Below are 20,809 nucleotides of genomic sequence, written 5' to 3'. Positions count from 1 at the left end.
TGAGCATCTGTGGGATGTGCTGGATCGACAAGTCCGATGCACGGCGGCTCCACCTCGCAACGTACAGGACTTGAAGGATCTGCTGCTAATGTTTTGGTGCCAGATACCACAGGGCACCTTCAGGAGTCTTGTAGAGTTGATGCATCGGTGTGTTTGGCGCTGTTTTGGTAGCACACGGAGAACCAACAGCATATTAGGCAGGTGGTCATAATGTTTTGGCTGTTCGGTGTGTATTTTAGTATGCTGTTTAATATCCTATTCCTAGGTGAATAACTGGGTAAATTGTATTCCTTTATTCAATATTGAAAAGCACCTTAAAGCTTTAACTGATGATCGATCTGGTTTTGTACTGGTGGTTAGGGTGGGTATAATAAAAAAAAAAAAATAGTTCTTGTAATTGAGAAGGAGGAATGAGGAAATGGGGGAAACACCCAAATCATTCCATGATGGGGCAGAACAAATAAAAATTGGGACACAAAGTGCTGGAGTAACTCAGTGGGTCAGGCAGGATATCTGGAGGACATGGATAGCGTGAAGAAGGGTCCTGACATTGAACGTCACTTATTCATGTTTTTCGGAGATGCTGCCTGACCTGCTGAGCTGCTCCAGTGCTATGTGTATTTGTTTTTGTAAATCAGCATTTGCAATTCCTTGTTTCTCCAAAATAAAATTTGGGAATCTCTGACTGAATAATGCTATTATACTTGAGGCATTGGCAACATAGGACGTGTACCTGTTAGGAAAAATATATACATACTAGCATCTGTCTCTTTTACAAGTCTTGGCCATGTAGGCCATCATCCTCATGTTGACCATCTCTATCTCATCAAATTCTGCGCCTGAACATTACAGATGAAGCTGTTGCTTATTGACCTCTTTGATTTTGGTGCCATTTTTGCACATTTTCCCTTTGGTTCCCTGGAGTCTATGCTCAAGTTTATTACAGAATCCTGCACTTTTATTTTGCTATCACTATTTAGTATCACTATTTAGAGGATGATCATGTTTTGTATCACAAATCAATTTAAGCTGTTGTGCAAGCCAGAAAAATTCTACATTATCCCCGCTCCTTAAAAGGTAAATAAGGTCAATTAAAAGCCACCAAGGTAATAAACATGAGATGAACCATTGGGAGCTCTTGCTCTTTACCAATTGTAAAGACTACACTGTGCAGACTGATTTGTGCAGTTCATTGGTACTTTTGTGGATGCGACCATTTTAAATTATTTTGGTAGTTATTATCCATTGGAATGAGGAAAATACATAGAGGCCACCATGCCGGAATTTTGTTTCTGAATGATAGATTAAGCCAAAACAGGTAACATTTATGTAGATTACTGCTAACCACGGTGTGGTTCTTTTGGCAGTATTTGTCTTTCATGGGATGTAGATATTGCTGGGAATGCAGCATTCACTTTCCCCACGAATGGCACTTCATATGGAAGTTAAGGCTGAGCCCATTGGTGCTGGTCTGAAGTTACCAGTTACAGGATGGAAAAGCAAAAGACTGCAGACACTGCAAATCTGAAATAACAAAGAGCTGGAAAAAATTGGCAGGGTAGATGGCATCTATGGAATGAGGAACAAATGATGTTTCAAGTCAGTGGTTCTGATCAGAGATCAGCAACCTAAAATGTTAACGTTTTCTCTCTTTCGGTGTTGCCTAACTTGACTATTTCCAGAATTGCTTTTCTGCTAAAATGAATGTTTAATTTTCTTAACTGAAAAATGTAAATGAACCTGATGGGATTTTAACAGCAATCCAACTCTGCCAAATCCATTGGCAAGATAGATGAAAGTGTGTTGGTATCCTAAGACAATACCCTCGCCTTCAAGGCTTTGATCATGCTCAATGAGCTTTGGTAGATGGACTGCATTGTCCAGACTTGGAAACAAGTATACTATTTGTAGGAAGAGATTTCCAGAAAAAAAAGAGGAAATGCTTCATGGATGTTCTCAGTTTCTTTGAACAAATATAATATCCTTCGCAATTTCTGGGAACTCCATGTAGCTACTTAACATGGAGTAGCAGTATCTTGGAGAGCACTAAGCAACTGAAATTTCAATGACAACAGGACACTGAGGGCGATGTATAAAAGCGGAAGGAATGCACAGCATCCCAGGCACCTCGTCTACTTTATTTGTGAAGCTCCACTTTCTCCACCCAATACAGTTTGTGGATCCACCAAAGGGCTCCTCAGCCACGTCAGAATTCAGAACCAGAGCAAAAGCAAATTATTTTCCAACCTAACGAATAATCATGGAAACCTGGATTTTATTTAATATTTTTATTTAGCAATAAAATAGAGATGGAAGATAGACACAAGATGCTGGAGTAACTCAGCGGGACAGGCAGTATCTCTGGAGAGAAGGAATGGGTGACGTTTTGGGTCGAGACCCTTCTTCAGACTCAGTAATACAGACAAGTAGAGATGGAATTTCAATATATCTCCAAAGTCATGAGTTCAGGCCTTTTGATTGGAGGTCCAGTAGTATAGTCAAAATGATCATAATAGTGATGCAAGGCAAGTGCCAACTCTTTAAGTCAAATAATGTGATTATTTTTAAATGTATTTTTTGCTAAATATGGTCTAATTTTCCATTGTTGTCACATTATAAATATCAGTTCAGTTTCCTATGATCTAGCAAGTAAGATTTTTTCATTGTTCTGTTTTGGGACATATGGCAATAAAACACTCTTGAACTTTTTTCCTGCCAATACACCTTTTTTTCCTGCCAATATATTGTTTAGACATATAATTGTTACAAACGTTTTTACATTTAGGATCAATATACACTCCATGTGATGCCATTATTTAAAGATGGACAGGACTAATTCTCTTAAATGCTTTTATTTATACAAGATCAGAAATTGTATGTATATATATATATATATTCAAGAGAGTCACCAGGGGGTGCTTGGGAAGCTGAAAGGGCTGAAGGTGGATAAGTCACCTGGACCAGATGGGCTGCACCCTAGAGTTCTGAAAGAGGTGGCTTCAGATTGTGGAGGAATTGAAAGTGATATTTCAAAAATCACTAGTCAGGAGTGGTTCCAGATGATTAGAAAATTGCCAATATTACCCCGCTGCACAAGAAGGGAGCAAAGCAGAATAGTGGGAACTATAGGCCGGTTAGTCTGACTTTGGTGGTTGGTACGATTTTGGAGTCCATTATAAAGGATGAGGTTACGGAGTACTTAGAAGTTCACGATAAAATAGGCCAAAGTCAACATGGCTTAGGAGAGTCAGTAGATGGTGTCTACCTAGATTTTCAGAAAGCCTTTGATAGGATGCCACACGGGAGGCTGCTAAGGAAGATGCGTCCATGGTATCAAAAGGGCAGATACTAGCATGGATATCAGGTTGGCTGGATGGCAGAAGGCAAAGAATGGCAATAAAGGGGGCTTTATCTGTTTGGCTGCCAGTGATTAGCGGAGTTCTACAGGGCTTGATGCTGGGTACCTGGCAAAACTATTAATCATCTGTCTTAATGTTCTTCTCCAGATGTTTCCTGATCCGGTTTGCACTAATCCAACATTAATCGTGTTTTTAATTTTTCGCCGACTTTCTCACTAACCTGCTCCCACCTCCATTTTTTGCTCACTCTCGCTAATCCCCCCCCCCCCCGCTACATTGCTACTACTTATCAACAAACTAGTGAGAACTTGCAGACCCCACCAACCTGGCCAAAATTGACCGTCATACCTGATTTTCCTAATCACCAATGTCCAGGGGCTTGCTATTGATGTAAGTCAGATCACAGATGGAATTAAAAGAATAGAACTGGGTGTAGCTTACTTTCTGAATCTGTAAAGCTTAACATTATCTTGTTGGTTCAAGGCAGAAGTGTGATAGGATGTCTATGCTTTTTGTCTAATTCGCAATAAGTAAAAATTGGCTACACTCAAAAATAATTTCTAGGCGAGGAGCACAAAAGTGTCTCAAATTGTGAGGTAGAAGATGTAACTACACCAACTCTGACATTGCTTAAACTGCACCATTGGCTCAGTCTGGCATTGCATTGGTGATGTATTGGGGCTTGAGCAGGGTGGTACAGCCCGCACACAATTTGACTGAGGAAGATGAGAGCTCTTAATAAGCAAGGCTGCATTGATCATGCATACTAAATTTTAGTTTTATCTGAGTAAAAACAAGTACATTTTAAAAAAAAGGATGGAAGGATGTTCCTTAAAAAAAATACATTTTCAATCTCAGCATGCCCCAGGTAGTTGAACTGATTAAGTATTATTGAAGAGTTCATTTGGAGAAACAATAGTATTTACAAATAATCGAATTTTGTCAACTAAAGGCATTGAAGGCCAGTGAGACTGCTAATTATCATTTTGGCAAACAAAAAATAGTTATCCAGTAGTTTAGACAATGCAATTTCATGAAAGATCAGCAAACCACTGGAATGCATACAGTAGCATAAAACATTGAAGCAACAGAAACCTGACTGTTGTATTTGTTGCTATAGATATTTTTTTGAGTTCTCTCAGAATGTTGGTTACTTTGTATTGTCTTCGTGTTCATCTACAGATCTATTTTGTTTAACATTCTGAATAATTACTTTGATATAAATTTTACATTGATTATGCCAGCTGTTCATTAGAGTCAATTTTTTTGGCCTCTTCCTCTTTGTTCCTTGCAGAGCAGTAACAATAGCAGGATTCTGGCTGCCTTTTCAATAGTTTCCTTGTTGGCAAGTCTTAATGGAAAAACTCAGTTTAAAAACCCATGTTGTATTGTAATAATAACTAGGCATGATTAGAAATTTCCACCTTTTTGGAGTTGCTCATTGGGACCATACTTAGTCACGTGTGTGACCAGAAATGTGAAAAATTGTGGAATACATCTCTTCTAATTCTGAAAGCATTACAGGTATATTGTTTTGTACTGTATATATGACTTGTATATGTCAAAGTTTATCAAGTGAAAATTTTATATGTTATGCTGACAATGTTTGTTTAGGGTCAGAGGTAAAATATGACTGGTCATGTGTGTGACCTGACATGGTCATGTGTGTGACCTGTAATGCTTTCAGAATTAGAAGAGATGTATTCCACAATATTTCACATTTTTGGTCACACACATGACTAAGAATGGCCATTGGCACCTGTATTGCATTATGACCAGCAGTTAGACTTACTTAGGTTAGTGAACTTAATTTACATGAACACCAAATGGAAATAGGTTGGCTTTTTGGTAGTTCTGCGATGAATAGATATTTTAAAATTGAATCTGATTTCTTTGTAGGATACCATTACTTTCTTCACCTGCAAGATCTTGTCACTAATCTAATTTTCCTTTTGGATTTACAGCATTTACATAACTAAGTTTCTTCTATAGATTTCAACCACTAACTGAACTTTGAAGTGGTGTCGATACTACTGCTGTTTTTGTAAACATGTTCCAAATTTTGTATGTTCACTTGAGTAAAAGTTCTGAATTATTTGAAGAAAGGGTTCAGAGAAAGTATTAGTCAAGATACATGTAAAGTTATTCCACACCAGAAGGTAGAAAAATTATGTTTTAAATAAAATCAAACCAATCAACAATGCAGCACACCTTATTTACATTGTAGTAATGAACTTGTGGGGATTCTGGCACTCTTCTAGATCTTAAAAGTGCCATTGGGTGAGTAAAGTTGCTGTGTTTCCTGAATACATTTTAACAATTTCCTTAAATTACTTTTATCTTTATTTCTACAGTGAATTGAGTGACAGAGGAAATGGCAGCAGAAACACAGACACTTAACTTTGGGCCTGAATGGTGAGAAATCTTTTATTATTTTGTTGTTAGTTATTATTACTGTTTATTTTTGATGATAGAAACATTAATCTGGCAAAATGGTCTTGAAGGACAATTACTTTTGTGTAGTGAAATACATTAGATTTTTCAACCGTAAAATGTTCACTTTGAGAACATTAAGTGTATTCAACATGCAGCAGAATTTGTCTAGATTGGAGATTCAAGACTGCAGATACTAGAATCTTTAGCAAGAAACAAACTGCTAGGGGAATTCTTCCAACCTCATCTATAGTATCCACTGTTCCAGGTGTGGACTACTGTATGTTGGCAAGACTGAGCGCAGGCTCGCCGATCGTTTCGTTGAACACCTCCACTCAGTCCGCCTAAAACTACCTGATCTCCCGGTTGCTCAACACTTTAACTCCCCCTCCCATTCGCACAATGACCTTTCTGTCCTGGGCCGCCTCCTTTGTCAGAGTGAGGCCCAGTGCAAATTGGAGGAACAGCACCTGATATTTCGCTTGGGCTGCTTACACCCCAGTGGTATGAACATTGACTTCTCTAACTTCAAGTAAACCAGGCTTTCCCTCTCTCTCTCTATCCTCTTCCCCTTTCCCAGTTCTCCGACCAGTCTTACTGTCTAGGACTACATTTAATCTCTGAAGTTGTGGTGTTTGCAATTTGGGCTATTCCTTAGGTTTATGTGGCCATTTGACAGTGTATGAGTTGCTAACTTCTAAGGTGGAAAGGTTAGAGAGATTGGTTAGTTCATATATTGGGAAATGGTTAGGAATTCCACAGTGTCTTAGTAATGTGGCTTATGTGGGAAAGGTATTCTTCATTTATCATTGTCTAACTTAACAGAGTTTAACTGTGCTAGGGTGGGGTCAGAGTTGCAATTATCAGGGAGTAAGGATACCTTAGTTAGTAATCTGGTGCCGTGTAACTAGAGGGAGGAAGTGGAACTCAAAGCTGGCAGTAGAAGAAGCACAAGCACCTCTGAGGCATACAGACATTGTTGGTAGGGTGCAGCAAGGGAAAGGAGGCTTAGGGGTCAGCACAAGGAACCCAGTGTGGAGTAAGGCAGGTCCAACAGAGAGGAGAAAATTGGTTGTAGAGCAGGTACGTCGTCAGGAGGAAGCAGTGAGATGTGTAAGGGCAGTAGCTCAGGTTAAGTAGGGACAGTGGATGAACTGGAAAAGTGAAGAAAAGAGGAGGTTTTGCTGGAGGGACCTGTGTTGCATGGAGGCGGGTCATGTAAGTTTCCGTATGGGCTATTTATGATGTGCTGCTATCACCACAGAACCTCAAACAATGGGTAGGTGGGGACCTGGCGTGTCCCTTATATTCAGAGGTGGCAATGTTGAGGCATATTTTACCAGGATGTAGGACTCGTCTTTCTCAGGGTTGATATACTCGGCGGCATAACCAGGTATTGAAGTGCATAGCTGCAGCAATTGAGAGGAGAGTACAGGTGAATTCAGTAGACATCAGGACTGGGAGTGTAGCGATTCATTTTGCCCATGATGGAGAGAAAGGTAGAGGAGGGAAGTTTGCAGATAGGTATGAGTCAGGCCAGCTACGGGGAGCCAATGTTTGGGAAATGCGGGTAAATTTAGGAGGAAAGCTTCTTGTTCCGCAGGAAATAATTAGTACTAGTTTGATGCCAGTTATAGTGTTATAGTCAGTTAGTCAGTGGATAGTGTATTACATAGATACATAGACAATAGGTGCAGGAGTAGGCCATTCGGCCCCTCGAGCCAGCACCACCATCCAATGTGATCATGGCTGATCATGCACAACCAGTATCCCATTCCTGCCTTCTCCCCATATCCCTTGATTCTGCTGGCCCTAAGAGTTCTATCTAACACTAATTTAAATGCATCTAGTGAATCGTCCTCCACTGCTTTCTGTGGCAGAGAATTCCACAAATTCACAACTCTCTGTGTGAAAAAGTTTTTTCTCATCTCAGTTCTAAATGGCCTACCCCTTATTCTTAAACTGGGGCCCTTGGTTCTGGACTCCCCGAACATCGGGAACATGTTTCCTGCATCTAGCGTGCCCAATCCCTTAATAATCTTATGTTTCTATAAGATCCCCTCATCCTTGTAAATTTCAGTGAATGCAAGCCCAGTCGCTCCATTCTTTCAACATACAGTCCTGCCATCCCGGGAATTAACCTCGTGAACCTACGCTGCACTCCCTCAATAGCAAGAATGTCCTTCCTCAAATTAGGAGACCACAACTGCACAATACTCTTGTGGTCTTACCAGGGCCCTGTACAACTGCAGAAGGACATCTTTGCTCCTATACTCAACTCCTCTCGTTATGAAGGCCAGCATGCCATTAGCTTTCTTCACTGCCTGCTGTACCTGCATGCTTACTTTCAGTGATTGATTTACAAGGACACCCAGATCTCATGTAAACCCATGAAAAAAATTTGTAAAGATCAAGTTAGTGTCAGTATTGTCAGCGAGAGTGGAGATGATTGTATACTACCACTTTGAAAATCAAACAGGGTAACTGCACTGCTTTATGTTAATTGATATAATTTAACATAATTTATATGTAACTTTCCATTTGCTGCAATTTATAGGATAAAAATATATTCTGTAGTTACATCTCTTCAATTATTTAATTATTTTCTGAATAACTTACTGTTTGAAGAACATTTGATTATTTGCCATTAATCATTTGCCTTGCTCTACCTTCATTGGCAAAACACTGTATTGTCAATATATACCAATTAATTGGCTCCTGAACTATATTTTGAATTAGGCTGTAGAAGCACCTGCTTATTTATACCTTACCATTCAGAGGCATTCATATGTTAGAATTCCATAACTAAGAATAAGCATAATTTTCAACAATTTAATAACTATAATTGTTAAGTTAACTACTTATTCAGAGATTCCATATAAATTTATTCAGAATTTTTTTATCAAAATAGTTTAATTTGCCAAATATAACAGTGTAGGTTCCAATTTGTATAATAGATGGTTATATTAGCATGGAAATATTAAGAGAACATTCATTTTCAGGCAGCGGGGAAATATTTTTTTTAATGACACTAATTGTGTAAAGCATAAATTAAATATCACTAAGTGAAATAAACAAATGTTAGTGCCTCCATTGCCAAAAGTCTAAGTGTTTTCTCCTTTCCCACAGGCTCCGTGCATTGTCAAGTGGAGGGAGTATTACCTCTCCACCCCTCTCACCAGCATTGCCAAAGTATAAGTTAGCGGATTACCGTTATGGAAGGGAAGAAATGCTAGCACTTTATGTAAAGGATCTTAAGGTATGTCTTGATTGCTTATTAAGTTACATGATTGTTTTGAAAATTTGTAGTTGTTAACTCCGATTGAATTAGTTGAATATGATCCAATTCCTTTTCTGTGTTATGATTATATATTAGAGAATTAAAAAAAATTATATGGAATTGAAAATTGCGTTAATTCGTAACAAAATTGAATTATCTTCAGTTAGGAAACTTGTATTTTGAAAATGGAGTAATAAACGTTTATAGAAATATAGAAACAGAACAAATAGGTGCAGTAGGAGGCCATTTGGCACCAGAGGCACCAGCAGTGTCCCTGACCTCCCACATCCTGTAAGCATCACACTGAATCAGCTTACTTGTCATTTCTTCACTGCGTCTCAACCTCTCCAACTTTTGGCGTAGTCTCCTCCCTCAGCCTCCTCGCTGAAGTCTCACGAACCAAAGACTTGCACTTTTCTCACAAGACACCCTCAAGCCAAAGACTCGCATTTTTCTCACAAGGCACTCTCGAGCCAAAGACTAGCACTTTTCCAAAAGGCACTTCCTTCGACAAGGCCGCTCCCCATCTCAGCCAATCCCCGCACTCACTCCTTTACCTGCCGCTCCTCTGCCGACCTTGAAGGTATGTGTTGCAGGCTGGCCCTGACCGTTTTTTAAATCACCCGCTCCTGAAAAAAACACTGAAAAACTCCCCAAGGGATTACCTTCGCATCCAATCCCCACACTCACTCCTTCACCTGCCGCTCCTCTGCCGACCTTGAAGGCATGTGTGAAAGTATAATGAAAGATTTTGCAGCAATTTTGTGCAACAAAATTAAATGAAAGATATGCCAGAATAATTATTCATCTTAAACATGCAAAATCTCAGACTAAATCAGGAGAGTATCTTAAATTCACTCCCCTGCCTGCTCCATTTTTGCAACAAATTAACTTGAATTTCAATAGTAATTCAGTTGTGAAACAATCTCAGACCACCCAACCCTTCCGAATGTGGCGGAAAGTTTCCGCTTTCTTATTTCATTTCCGCCATTCCGATTTCGCCTCACATTTTTCCGCAAAACACATGCCTCGCCGCTTGCCCCGCCGTTGGCCCGGCATCGCCGCTGTACTCGCATTTATCGTGCATACTTTTTTTTTGCTGAAAAGTTGCATTACGCGCCATATTATGAATTTTGATGTAAAATTCTGAATTTGTAAAATCAAATATTGGGAGGTCTGCAATCTTATTCGTGAATAAAAAAATTGGTGTTCAGGAGTTTCAATATTTTCCCGATGATAGTTAAATTGGGGGAAACAAAATTAGAAAGCTATGATTTATCTTAATATTTTTCTTGTCTAAAATTGCCATACTAGAGAGTTTTGCCACAATATTTTTAAATTGTTCAACATTGTTGCTGTGTATAAGGAAATTCAGGATAATGCATTGACTGAAATTTAATCTTGGAATGCTTTTGAACATTATGATATTACTATTTAGCTTTTGTTTCTAGTCTAAGCTTGTACATTTAGTTATGGTGCTGTAGACACGGGGAACTACAGATACTGGAATCTTGAGTAAAACACCTAGCGCTGGAGTAGGTGGGGCAGCTTCTCTGGAGGATGTGGATAGGCTGCTCGATCTGCTTGAGCTACTCTAGCACTTTGTTTTGCTCAAGTTATGGTGCTGTTCTAGATTTTGGAGTATTTTAATCTGTAATATTTTGTATAAAGAAGATGGTACTCTTTATTGCTGCTTTAATTCTCCTCTTAATATAATTTAGGTTCCTGTCGACCTAAATGATAAAGAATTTCTTCCTATTTTGCAAGAGGAGCCCCTGCCACCTTTAGCACTTGTACCTTTTACAGAAGAAGAACAGGTAGGTAAATAAATAGAGTAAGAAAATGGTTACTACTTTTAATGGTAAAACATCATTTTATTTAGGTTGGTTTTGCACAGTACAAAATTCTTAAACATTTTAATTTTGTTCATAGGAGCTTTACAGAATTTAGTTACTTTCATTGGACCAATTGTTTTTCAAACTTACACTGGGTCAGGATCACCCCGCTCTCCAAAATGCACATATTCTTAACGGACACTAAGTTGTATCTTCATGAATACTGAGTCAAACTCATCAGGTTCTATATCTAATGATATTGCAAGAGTTCCTTAATTAGTTTTTCTCCTCGGATATTTAGGAATGAACAATAAATAGTTTTGCAGTGAAGTCCATGATGCACTGAGGAGTACTTAAAACAAGTTACACAAATAATAATGCACTTGTTGGTACAATGCTTAAACAGCACCTGCATATGGTGCTTCGGCAGCAAGTCAGAGATGGTCAACTTGCCAGAACTTCACTTGTGTTCGTAAAATATACATGAGTACATTCCGATTACATTATTCCCAATTTTGCTATATTGTACTTAGATTTTAGGTGTCTTGGGCTTGGTTTGGAAAAATTCATTAAACTGTGGCAGTTTGACAAATAACGTATCTTTTTATGACTTTTTGACTGATTGATTTTTGTTCTTTGTTCAAATCCACCAGAGAAATTTCTCCATGTCTGTAAATAGTGCAGCAGTCCTAAGATTAATGGGACGAGGTGGAGGAACAGTGGTGGGGGTGGCAAGAGGTCGAAGTTCCTCCAGAGGCAGAGGTAAGCATCAGAAATGTTAGCATCCTAAATCTGATTTGCCACTCGATGGATGCCTGCTTAATGGCTCAACAATTTAAGGGAATCAGTGCATATGCTTTAATGTAATTAATTAATTGTTAGATCATCTACTTAAATACCACTGTTAATTTAACAAAGTATCCAAAGTCATTTCACAACATTATTAAATGACAGTAGCAATATTTGGTGCAGGTTATTGAAGAAATGGTTTAAGTGTAGATTTAAAGAGGAAAATTAGGTTGTGTGTTTTGGTGGAGGAATTCCAGATCTTAATTCCTCAACAGGGAAGGCACACTTGCTGATGATGGAACAATTAAATTTGGAAATGATCATTACTGAAGGAATGTCAATCTTTGAAGAGATGGGAATAAGGTGGTAGATGGAGGCGATTATAAAGGAATGAATGAGGCATTAATTGAGAGATGGGAGTTTTGGGTGCAAGCTGGGCTTTGTTACATTGGTGGACCTAAATAATATAATGGTACAAATATTAGTCTAAAGTGTATAATAGTATCAGATAATAAACTGGTTAATTGCTAATACCAGGGGAACAAATGGAATTAGTGATGGAGACCAAAGACGGTGACTTTGTTTTTCCCAATATTTAGTTGGCAGAAATTTCTGTTTATACCGTGCTGTGTCAAATGTTAGGCATAATCATAAGCAAGAAAACAGCACCATTGGCCCAACTCGCCCATGCCAATTAAGGTGCCTACTTGAACTAGTCCAATTTGTCTGCGTTTCCCATCTCTCTCCAAAACTTTCCTATGTACGTACCTGCCTAAATGTTTTCTAAACATTGTGATTGTACTTGCCTCTGCCACTTCATCTGGAAGCTTGTTACATATAACCCCTTTTCTCCATATGGAAAGAAAGTTGACCCACAGACCTCTGGGGTACACTACTAATCACAGGGCTCCATTCTGGAAAACAGCGTTCCACACACTCCGACCACCAAGCCACTTTTGTCTCTTTGGCTCGTTCACCCTGAATCCCATGTTATCTGATCTTCTGGACTAGCCTTGCATGTGGGACTGTCAAAGACATTGCTAATGCCCATGTAGACAATGCCCACTGTCCCTATCAATCCTCTCGGTCACCACTTAAAAAAACTCAAATCAAATTTATGAAACACGATTTCCCATGTACAAAGCCATGCTGAATATACATATACATATATTTATGCATACCTATACTAAATGTACGATAGCACAGCTGGTAAAGCTGCTGCCTCACAGCGCTAGAGACCCGGGTTCGATCCTGACCTCGGGTGCTTTCTGTGCGGAGTTTGCACATTTTCCCTGTGACAGTGTGCGTTTCCTCTGGGGGCTCCGATTTCCTCCCATATCTGAAAGATGTATAGGTTTGTAGGTTAATTGGTCTCTGTAAATTGTCCTTAGTGTGTACGAGAGAACTAGTGTACCTTCGTTGGTTGGCGCGGGCTCGATGGGCCAAAGGGCCTGGATCCATGCTGTTTCTCTAAACTAAAATAAACTAAACTAACCTCTTAGTCTGACTCAGTCTGGAGAAGGGTCTCGACCTGCAAAATTGCCTATTCCTTTTCTCCAGAGATGCTGCTTGTCCCGCTGAGTAACTCCAGCATTTTGTCTATTTTCGATGTAAACTAGCATCTGCAGTTCCTTCTTACACACTAAACTAATCAAAATTTATTTCTATGTTTTAACTTTGGATTTTTCTGTTTTAACTTTTTATCTCTCCTTTCCAGATCTAACAAAGCCTCTTTGACCTAAAAATGTAAACTCTTGTTTCTATTTCCACAGATCTTACCTAATCTGAGTTTTTCCAGCAATATTTAAATGTCAGATTTCTAGAATCTGTAGTTTTTTTATTTTCATGTCTTGATGCTAGACATTCAGTTATGCAGTATATTGTTTTTATCTGTCTGTGGTTGAAAATCACTAAGCGTGCTAACCATGAAAACATTGCAAAATGCCCAGATTTCATAATTGTTGTTTGTTCTTAAGCAGGATTATTTGGTACTTGAAATTCAGTGCTTGAATTTCAGTGCAGTACTCCCTGCTTTAATTGTATCATGCTTATATGTTCAGGGAACATACACAATCAGTGAACTAAGTTTTATGTGTTACCTTGGACTCGTGTACAGCACCTGCACTATATTAAAAGGAGTGAAGAGCCTTGATCAGTTTTATTGGAGAAACGTTTCCTTCTCATCTTGGAGGAGCCATGAGTGGAGACTCTGCTGATTGCAGAAGTGACTTCTCCAGTTATTGGACTCTGTCGTGCATCCTTCAGCAGATGTCCTGCTGGGTTTGCATGCTACCAGGCAATTGAGGAAAAACTCTGAAGCCAGTACATAGGTGTGACTGAATATACAATGAATACATTGAAACTTAAAGGGAAGAAGGTCTCATTCAATACTTTTTGCAAATAATTTGCAGGAAGTACAGCTTATACTTTCATTTGTGCACAGACTTGCTGTCATTTTGACTACTGTGCCTGTGGCAATGAAAATCACTGTCACCCTGAATTAAGCATCCAGGTTAGTGCGGACAGAAGAGGCTGTTCTATGCAAATTGTTGCAGTTTATGTTCATTTTATTTTTTTACTGTTGCGGTCTATTTGAGAAGAAACGCAATTTGTAAAGACTTTCTGGCCTCGTGCATGTATGTTTCCAGAGACTATGATCATTCCAAATATTCTGGATGAGATGGATTGCTCTTGTGGCTCTCTACAGTCCTGTAAACCCTGAATTTTTCATGAAATTCAAAAGGATCTTCACTTCCTGAATGGTAAATTCTGTGACGATTCAGTATCACACTTTCAGCAAGTTTGTCTTCTCAGATGGCCTGAGGTGCTTGCCATACTGCAGCCGACCTATCACTCTCTTGCATCTAGGTTGTGCTGCGGGACTCGAGTTTACAAAGAAACATAGAAAATAGGTGCAGGAGGAGGCCATTCGGCCCTTCGAGCCAGTACCGCCATTCATTGTGATAATGGCTGATCATCCACAATCAGTAACCTGTGCCCAACTTCTCCCCATATGCCCTGATTCCACTAGCCCCCAGAGCTCTATCTAACTCTCTCTTAAATTCTTCCAGTGTTAATTGGAACAACAAGGTCACCATGGACTAATAGAAAATGCCGCATGTTTCCTTGACGATATTTCGGTTCCTGGACAGTCTATGCCCTTTTTTGTAGTTGAACTTTTTTAGCACCCTTCCACTGAGATCAGTTAGTTTAGTTTGTTAGTTTACCTTGTTGTCACATGTACCGAGGTATACTGAAAAGCTTTCTGTTGTGGCGCATCGGAAGAGGCCCGAAATAAAGGCGAGAAGCCGGGTATTTCGGGACGTTCTGTTTTATTATTCCTCAGTTATCAGACCGGTCAAGTCTGCTGGAATGGCTTCGCACCCAAAACCTTGTCCTTATATACGTAGTACCGGACCGCCCCCCTGGACTGGTCCATTCCCGTGCCGAGGGGTCGGTAGTGGTATGGCCCGACCCGTGGGAGCCGCCACACTGTTTTGCTTTTTTTAAAGCTTTTTCCTTTTAGACTTTGTTGGACAATCAGCACAACTGTCAGAGGGGGTCATGTCAATGAGCATCAGTAATGGAAAAGTCCTCTGAATATTTTGTCAGGATGTGCTTCATATCCTGCATTTTCACTTAAGAACCTTCTCCCATGACTGCACACAGTATCCGCAGATAAGCAACTTCATCATGTGCAGTGGACACAACCTCCTTTGATGTTTAGCGGAGTCATAAGGATAGTGGAGTTAGGGGGTATGGGGAGAAGGCAGGAACGGGGTAGTGATTGAGAATGATCAGCCATGATCACATTGAATGGCGGTGCTGGCTCAAAGGGCCGAATGGCCGCCTCCTGCACCTATTGTCTATTGTCTATTAATGATGGGTCAGAATTAAGAATAAGCATTTTAATCAAGTATAATCTTGGGGGTTACATTGATTAGACATATGTTCCTGGTTTCCACAGTCACATGTGTTAATGTTGCACTGATTGTGTCAAACATTTGAAACCATTGTTATCTTTTGATCCATCTGGACTGGATTCCGTTCTTGTCACCCAGTTGAGAAAATTCCTTATAGCAGTTCTTGGTACAGTATATTTGTTCAATATTTAGTAATCATTTTACCATGCTATGTTTACCTGGAGCATTGACAACATTGAGAAATGAATTACACTTAAATACATCATGTGTAGCACAAGAAACTGGATAAAAACTTCTATCATTTAGAATTTGCTAAGTTGCAGTGCAGCGTTGGTTCACAAGGTTAATCCCTGGGATGGAGGGACTGTCATATGAAGAAAGATTGGAAAGACTAATCTTGTATTCACTGGAGTTTAGAAGGATGAGAGGGGATCTTATAAAGACGTATAAAATCATAAAAGGACTAGACAAACTAGATGCAGGAAAAATGTTCCCAATGTTGGGGGAGTCCAGAACCAGGGGACACAGTCTAAGAATAAAGGGGAGGCCATTTAAAACTGAGATGAGAAGAAACTTTTTCATCCAGAGAGTTGTGAATTTGTGGAATTCTCTGCCATAGAAGGCAGTGGAGGCAAATTCATTGAATGAATTTAAAAGAGAGTTAGATAGAGCTCTAGGGGCTAATGGAATCAATGGTAATGGGGAAACGGCAGGCACAGGTTACTGATTGTAGATGATCACAATGATTGGCGGTGCTGGCTCGATGGGCCAAATGGCGGCCTCCTGCACCTATTTTCTATGTTTCTATCTTTCTAAGTTCTATTTTTTTAAATTCTTCAGGTCGAGGACGAGGTGAAGGTGGTTTTTACCAAAGAAGTTTTGATGAAGGTGAAGTAGGTTTTGGTCGTGGGGTACGAGAAATGCACAGATCACAAAGTTGGGAAGAAAGGTGAGTTGATGTATTTAAAACATTACTGTGGGACTTATTTCCAATTCAGTTATTTCTCTAGAAACTTATATTTTCAATGGTATGAATAACCATCAACCAGTTAACTGTTTCCATGACTGTTTCAGTCTTTCTTGAGGTTCCTCTGTTATCATCTTATGTAAGTCTATCTAGTCTTCATTTCAAGATTTTTCCCAAATTCAACTTAACTCCATACATTTATTGATGCCCTTTTTTTCATTAATCGTAGAAATTCAGCATAGAAACTTGCCCTTTGGCCCAATTAGTTAACTAACCATTTGCATTAATCCATTTTAATCCTATTTTTATTCTCCCCACATTCTTAACAATTCCCCCACATTTTACAGTTCACCTACAATTGTGAGGTATAACAAAAACTTCAACTTACACAAGTGTCATATTTTGTTTCTTGCAACAGGATATATTTAAGTATCAGTAGATTTGGTCTTAATTTCAATTTCCCATGTCTTGCATTCAAGAAGTTAGTATGGAATTATAATAATACTACGTAGTTAATGACTGCAGAGAGAAAATAAATCTGTATCTGATAACGGGATTCATGTTATAATGGGAAAAATGGAGGCTACAGTTTTTGAAAACAAATCATATTGATTTTTATACTTTTGCAGTTCATACAATAGTCAATGCTTTGAAAGAGTTACTTTGCCTAACTCAGCCAGCGAAAATAAATGTTTTAACAAAAAATAAAATGCCTTAATTGGATTATCAGAATAAATTTACCAATTAAGGTAAAATGTGCCTCTCAGTGCCTTTCTTCCCTGTAGCTTCAAATGTACAAGCATTCAGAGCTTAGAATTTTTTTCTGTATAATCGTCCAAAAATTTGATCCAAAATTGTTATGTGCAGCAATTATGGAGTATTATCGTGTAGCACAATAGGAGATTGATCTTTTAAAACGTTGGTATTTCTGGAATTAGGTTTGCTGTTTTGGGGTTGATTTGATTTATGTGCCGTCATTGCAGTTAAATTACCGTTATTGGCATTGTTCTTTTTTTATACATCAAATTCTAAATCATTCTCTTTTCCTGATGAGGATTGTAAATCAAGCCAGCCCGTGGAGTAGATGAGCAGAATGCACATTATATTGATGATGATGTGCAAATCTAAGTAAGTTTATAACATGCCAAAAAGTTGGGACAGAAAATAATTTGATTTTTTTAATCAACTTCCTAGTAAAAGTCCAGTTTGTTTCATTATGTTGTTACTGGCAATAGTTGGCTTTTCTGTAGAAATGAGGAAGAGTTGTTGCTAGGACCCACAACACTAATTAATTTAAGGTAATTCCAAAGGTCAGTTGTGCAGCCTGTATTATTAATGCATTAAGATCTATAGGTACAATTTGTCCACTGGGATTGTGGGAGTGTTTTTGCATCTTAATCTATATTGGTATCTTGAATTTGATGATTATAAATTTGTATTTCTAACATGAAAAGCTGAGCTTAGCTTTAAAGAATTGTTGCTATTCAACTATTAGTAAATAGATTTAACATTTTCCCCATTAAAGTTACTCATGAAAAGGTTATGTTGGTGAGTGCTGCAAATTAAAACCTTTAAGTAAAAGTTGGCATTATTATTCCCGTTCTGCTCTGAAAAGTCAAGACTTCTACTTGTTTTAAGTTTTAGCTGGGAGCTATATAAAAAAACTGCAGCAGTGTAAATCACTGAATTTCTGCATTTTTTGTTCTACCTTGTAAGCTTTTGAAATTAAATCCGAACGTGTATTTCGAAATTTGTTCCTGATCGTTTCCTAATGCTCATTTAAGTTTCATAAGTATATTTTTGGCTTGAGAATGTTATTCTTCTATTGCATTGCATTGCATTTTTTTTAAATTCACTGCAACACAATAATGACAAGCTGCAAAAAACAAGCACATTGTTACATGTGACGTACTTTGGGACATCCTATGATTGTTTAAAATATAAATATTTACATATTTGCTCATTTTTCACTCTATTGCTCTAAAATCTGCTCTGGAAATATTGAAAAGCTAATTTTGAAAAATCTTCAATTTGTATTACAATATCAGAAGATTATTTTCAAAGGAGTGTGACCATTACTAGTGTTGAGTTTATTGACATTTTTATTGTATGTATAATATAAATTATGATACATAATTGCTTTCAGAACATATCCATGAAATCAGATGATACCAATGCACATTTATCATGGCATTATGTCGCCAAATATTTTCAATTGCATCACATTTTATGTAGGTGCTTCACATTTCCAAGAAACAATCAAAAACTTGCAAACGTGCTTTTTTCTAAACTCTTCAGAAATCTTAGATTTGACTTAAATCCAAATATTATGTATAAAATTATATATCCGCAGGCTTATTACCATATTATGTGAGGTACAATAAGTATAGAAAAGCAAAGTGTTTGCTTTTGATTTTAACAAGTACTAGACCAAGTTCGGCCCATTCCTCGTAGAGGCGGGACAAGGAAGGGGAGAGGGTATGACTAAGGAGCCCTGGACCCAAAGCATCCCCTGTATTGGTGTAGCACCCTCCACCCCCACTCAATCCCCCTTATCCACCCCTCCCCCCCACTGACCCACTCCACTCCCCCTACGCACCCCCACTTGCCCCTTCCCTGCCCCCACTCCCATTCCCTCCTCCCCACCCCTATTCCACTCTCCTCCCACCCCAATATTCCCTCCTCCCCACCCCCACTTTCCCCCACTACTCCCTCCTCCCCACCTCACCCTGCCCTCCTCCCCAGCCCCTCTTCCCCCATCCCCACTCTCTACGCTCTCCCTCCTCCCCCACTCCCACCCCCACTCGCCCCCTTCCCCCCACCCACCCACCCTCCCCCTTTCCCTCCCACTCCCACTCTCTCCTCCCCTCCACTCTTCCCTGACCCTCACTGTCCCCTTTCCCCCTACCCCCACTCTCTCCTCCCCCCACCACAACCCCCGCTGTCCCCCTTCCTCCCACCCCTCCTCCTCCCCACCCCCACTCTTCCCTCCACCCCACCCTGCCCTCCTCCCCAGTTCCACTCTCCCTCCCACCCCCACTCTCTCCTCCTCCCACCCTCCCCCTCCCCACCCCATGCTCCGGAGGGAGCGCCAGACTACTTGAGTCGGGCAGCGCGGCTGTGGCCCTGCCGAGCTGGGACTACTCGAGGCAGGCGGTGGCGGGTGTAGGAGAGCGGAGAGAAGCGAGAGGAGAGGGGAGCCTTTGATTGCGGGCGGAAGACTCCGCTAACGGCGTCCATCTTGCTTGTGCAAGTGAAGAGAGGCCGTGCGTGTCCTATGGTGACGTCATATGCACAGCACTTTGAAAAATGTGTTTAGAAATGAAAGTTTAAAATTTTTAAATCTCTCTAACTTAAAATATATACGACCAATTTGAATAAAATTTATTTTTAACAGTCGGCAGGAGTGTGGTGATTAAGGTGGCGCAAAAATTGTGGCGCTATGGTTTACCGTTTTGACTGTAGGTCCACATTTTCAGAGAGATATACATCCATACAAATATATCTATATATATATATATCTATATATATATATATATCTATATATATATATACTAGCAAAGCGGGCCCGTTGGGCTCATTCCCACACCCCCCATTCTCTCCTCCCCCAGCCCCACTCTTACTCTCCCCACACCCCCCCTTTCCCCACGACCTCCCCTTTTCCCAGTACCCCTCATTCCCCCACCACCAAGCCCCCCCCGCACGACCCCTGTTGTCCCCATTCTCAGACCCCCCCATTCTCTCTCGCCCAGACACACTCTTACTCTCCCCCACCCCCCCCCCTTTCCCCAGCACACCCCTTTCCCCTACTCTTGCCCCCAGCACCAACAGGTGCATCAGTGAAAGGTCCGGGGGGGGGGGGGGGGAGAGCGCATTAGTGAAAGGCCCAGGGGGGGGGGGGGGGGGGGGGGGGCGGGGAGCGCATCAGTGAAAGGTCCGGGGGGGGAGCGGGGGAGCGCATTAGTGAAAGGTCCGGGGGGGGCGGGGGAGCGCATCAGTGAAAGGTCCGAGGGGGGGGGGGGGGGGGGGGGTGGGCGGGGAGCGCATTAGTGAAAGGTCCGGGGGGGGGGGGGGGGGGATAGCGGGGAGAGGGTCTCCCGGGTGTGGGAGAGAGGAGAGAAGCAAGGGGAGAGGGGAGCCGGTGATCGCGTGCGGGCGGCGAGTGAGGAGAGTCCGCGCATGCGTGGTGGCGCCACGCTGAAAACATTCAATAAATCTGCAGG

General features: G+C 40.3%; 1 protein-coding gene across 6 annotated transcripts in view; it reads left to right on the top strand.

Annotated features, from left to right (window-relative positions):
- Positions 1-20,809, top strand: part of LOC144599643 (GRB10-interacting GYF protein 2-like) — a 103,675-nt gene that overhangs the window by 3,089 nt on the left and 79,777 nt on the right. For 5 of the 6 annotated variants that reach the window (XM_078410794.1, XM_078410792.1, XM_078410793.1 and 2 more), the window contains exons 2-6: positions 5,714-5,774; positions 8,922-9,051; positions 10,794-10,889; positions 11,561-11,669; positions 16,460-16,568. In XM_078410794.1, the coding sequence (XP_078266920.1) occupies positions 5,734-5,774; positions 8,922-9,051; positions 10,794-10,889; positions 11,561-11,669; positions 16,460-16,568 (485 nt within the window). In that variant the 5' untranslated portion in view covers positions 5,714-5,733. Of the gene's footprint in view, positions 1-5,713; positions 5,775-8,921; positions 9,052-10,793; positions 10,890-11,560; positions 11,670-16,459; positions 16,569-17,638; positions 17,715-20,809 lie in introns of those variants that run through there. The other variant, XM_078410795.1, reaches the window with a different exon arrangement.

This window comes from Rhinoraja longicauda, chromosome 13 (genome assembly GCF_053455715.1).
Source record: "Rhinoraja longicauda isolate Sanriku21f chromosome 13, sRhiLon1.1, whole genome shotgun sequence".
NCBI classification, from domain to species: Eukaryota; Metazoa; Chordata; class Chondrichthyes; order Rajiformes; family Arhynchobatidae; genus Rhinoraja; species Rhinoraja longicauda.
This window is presented reverse-complemented; position numbering and strand designations above follow the sequence as displayed.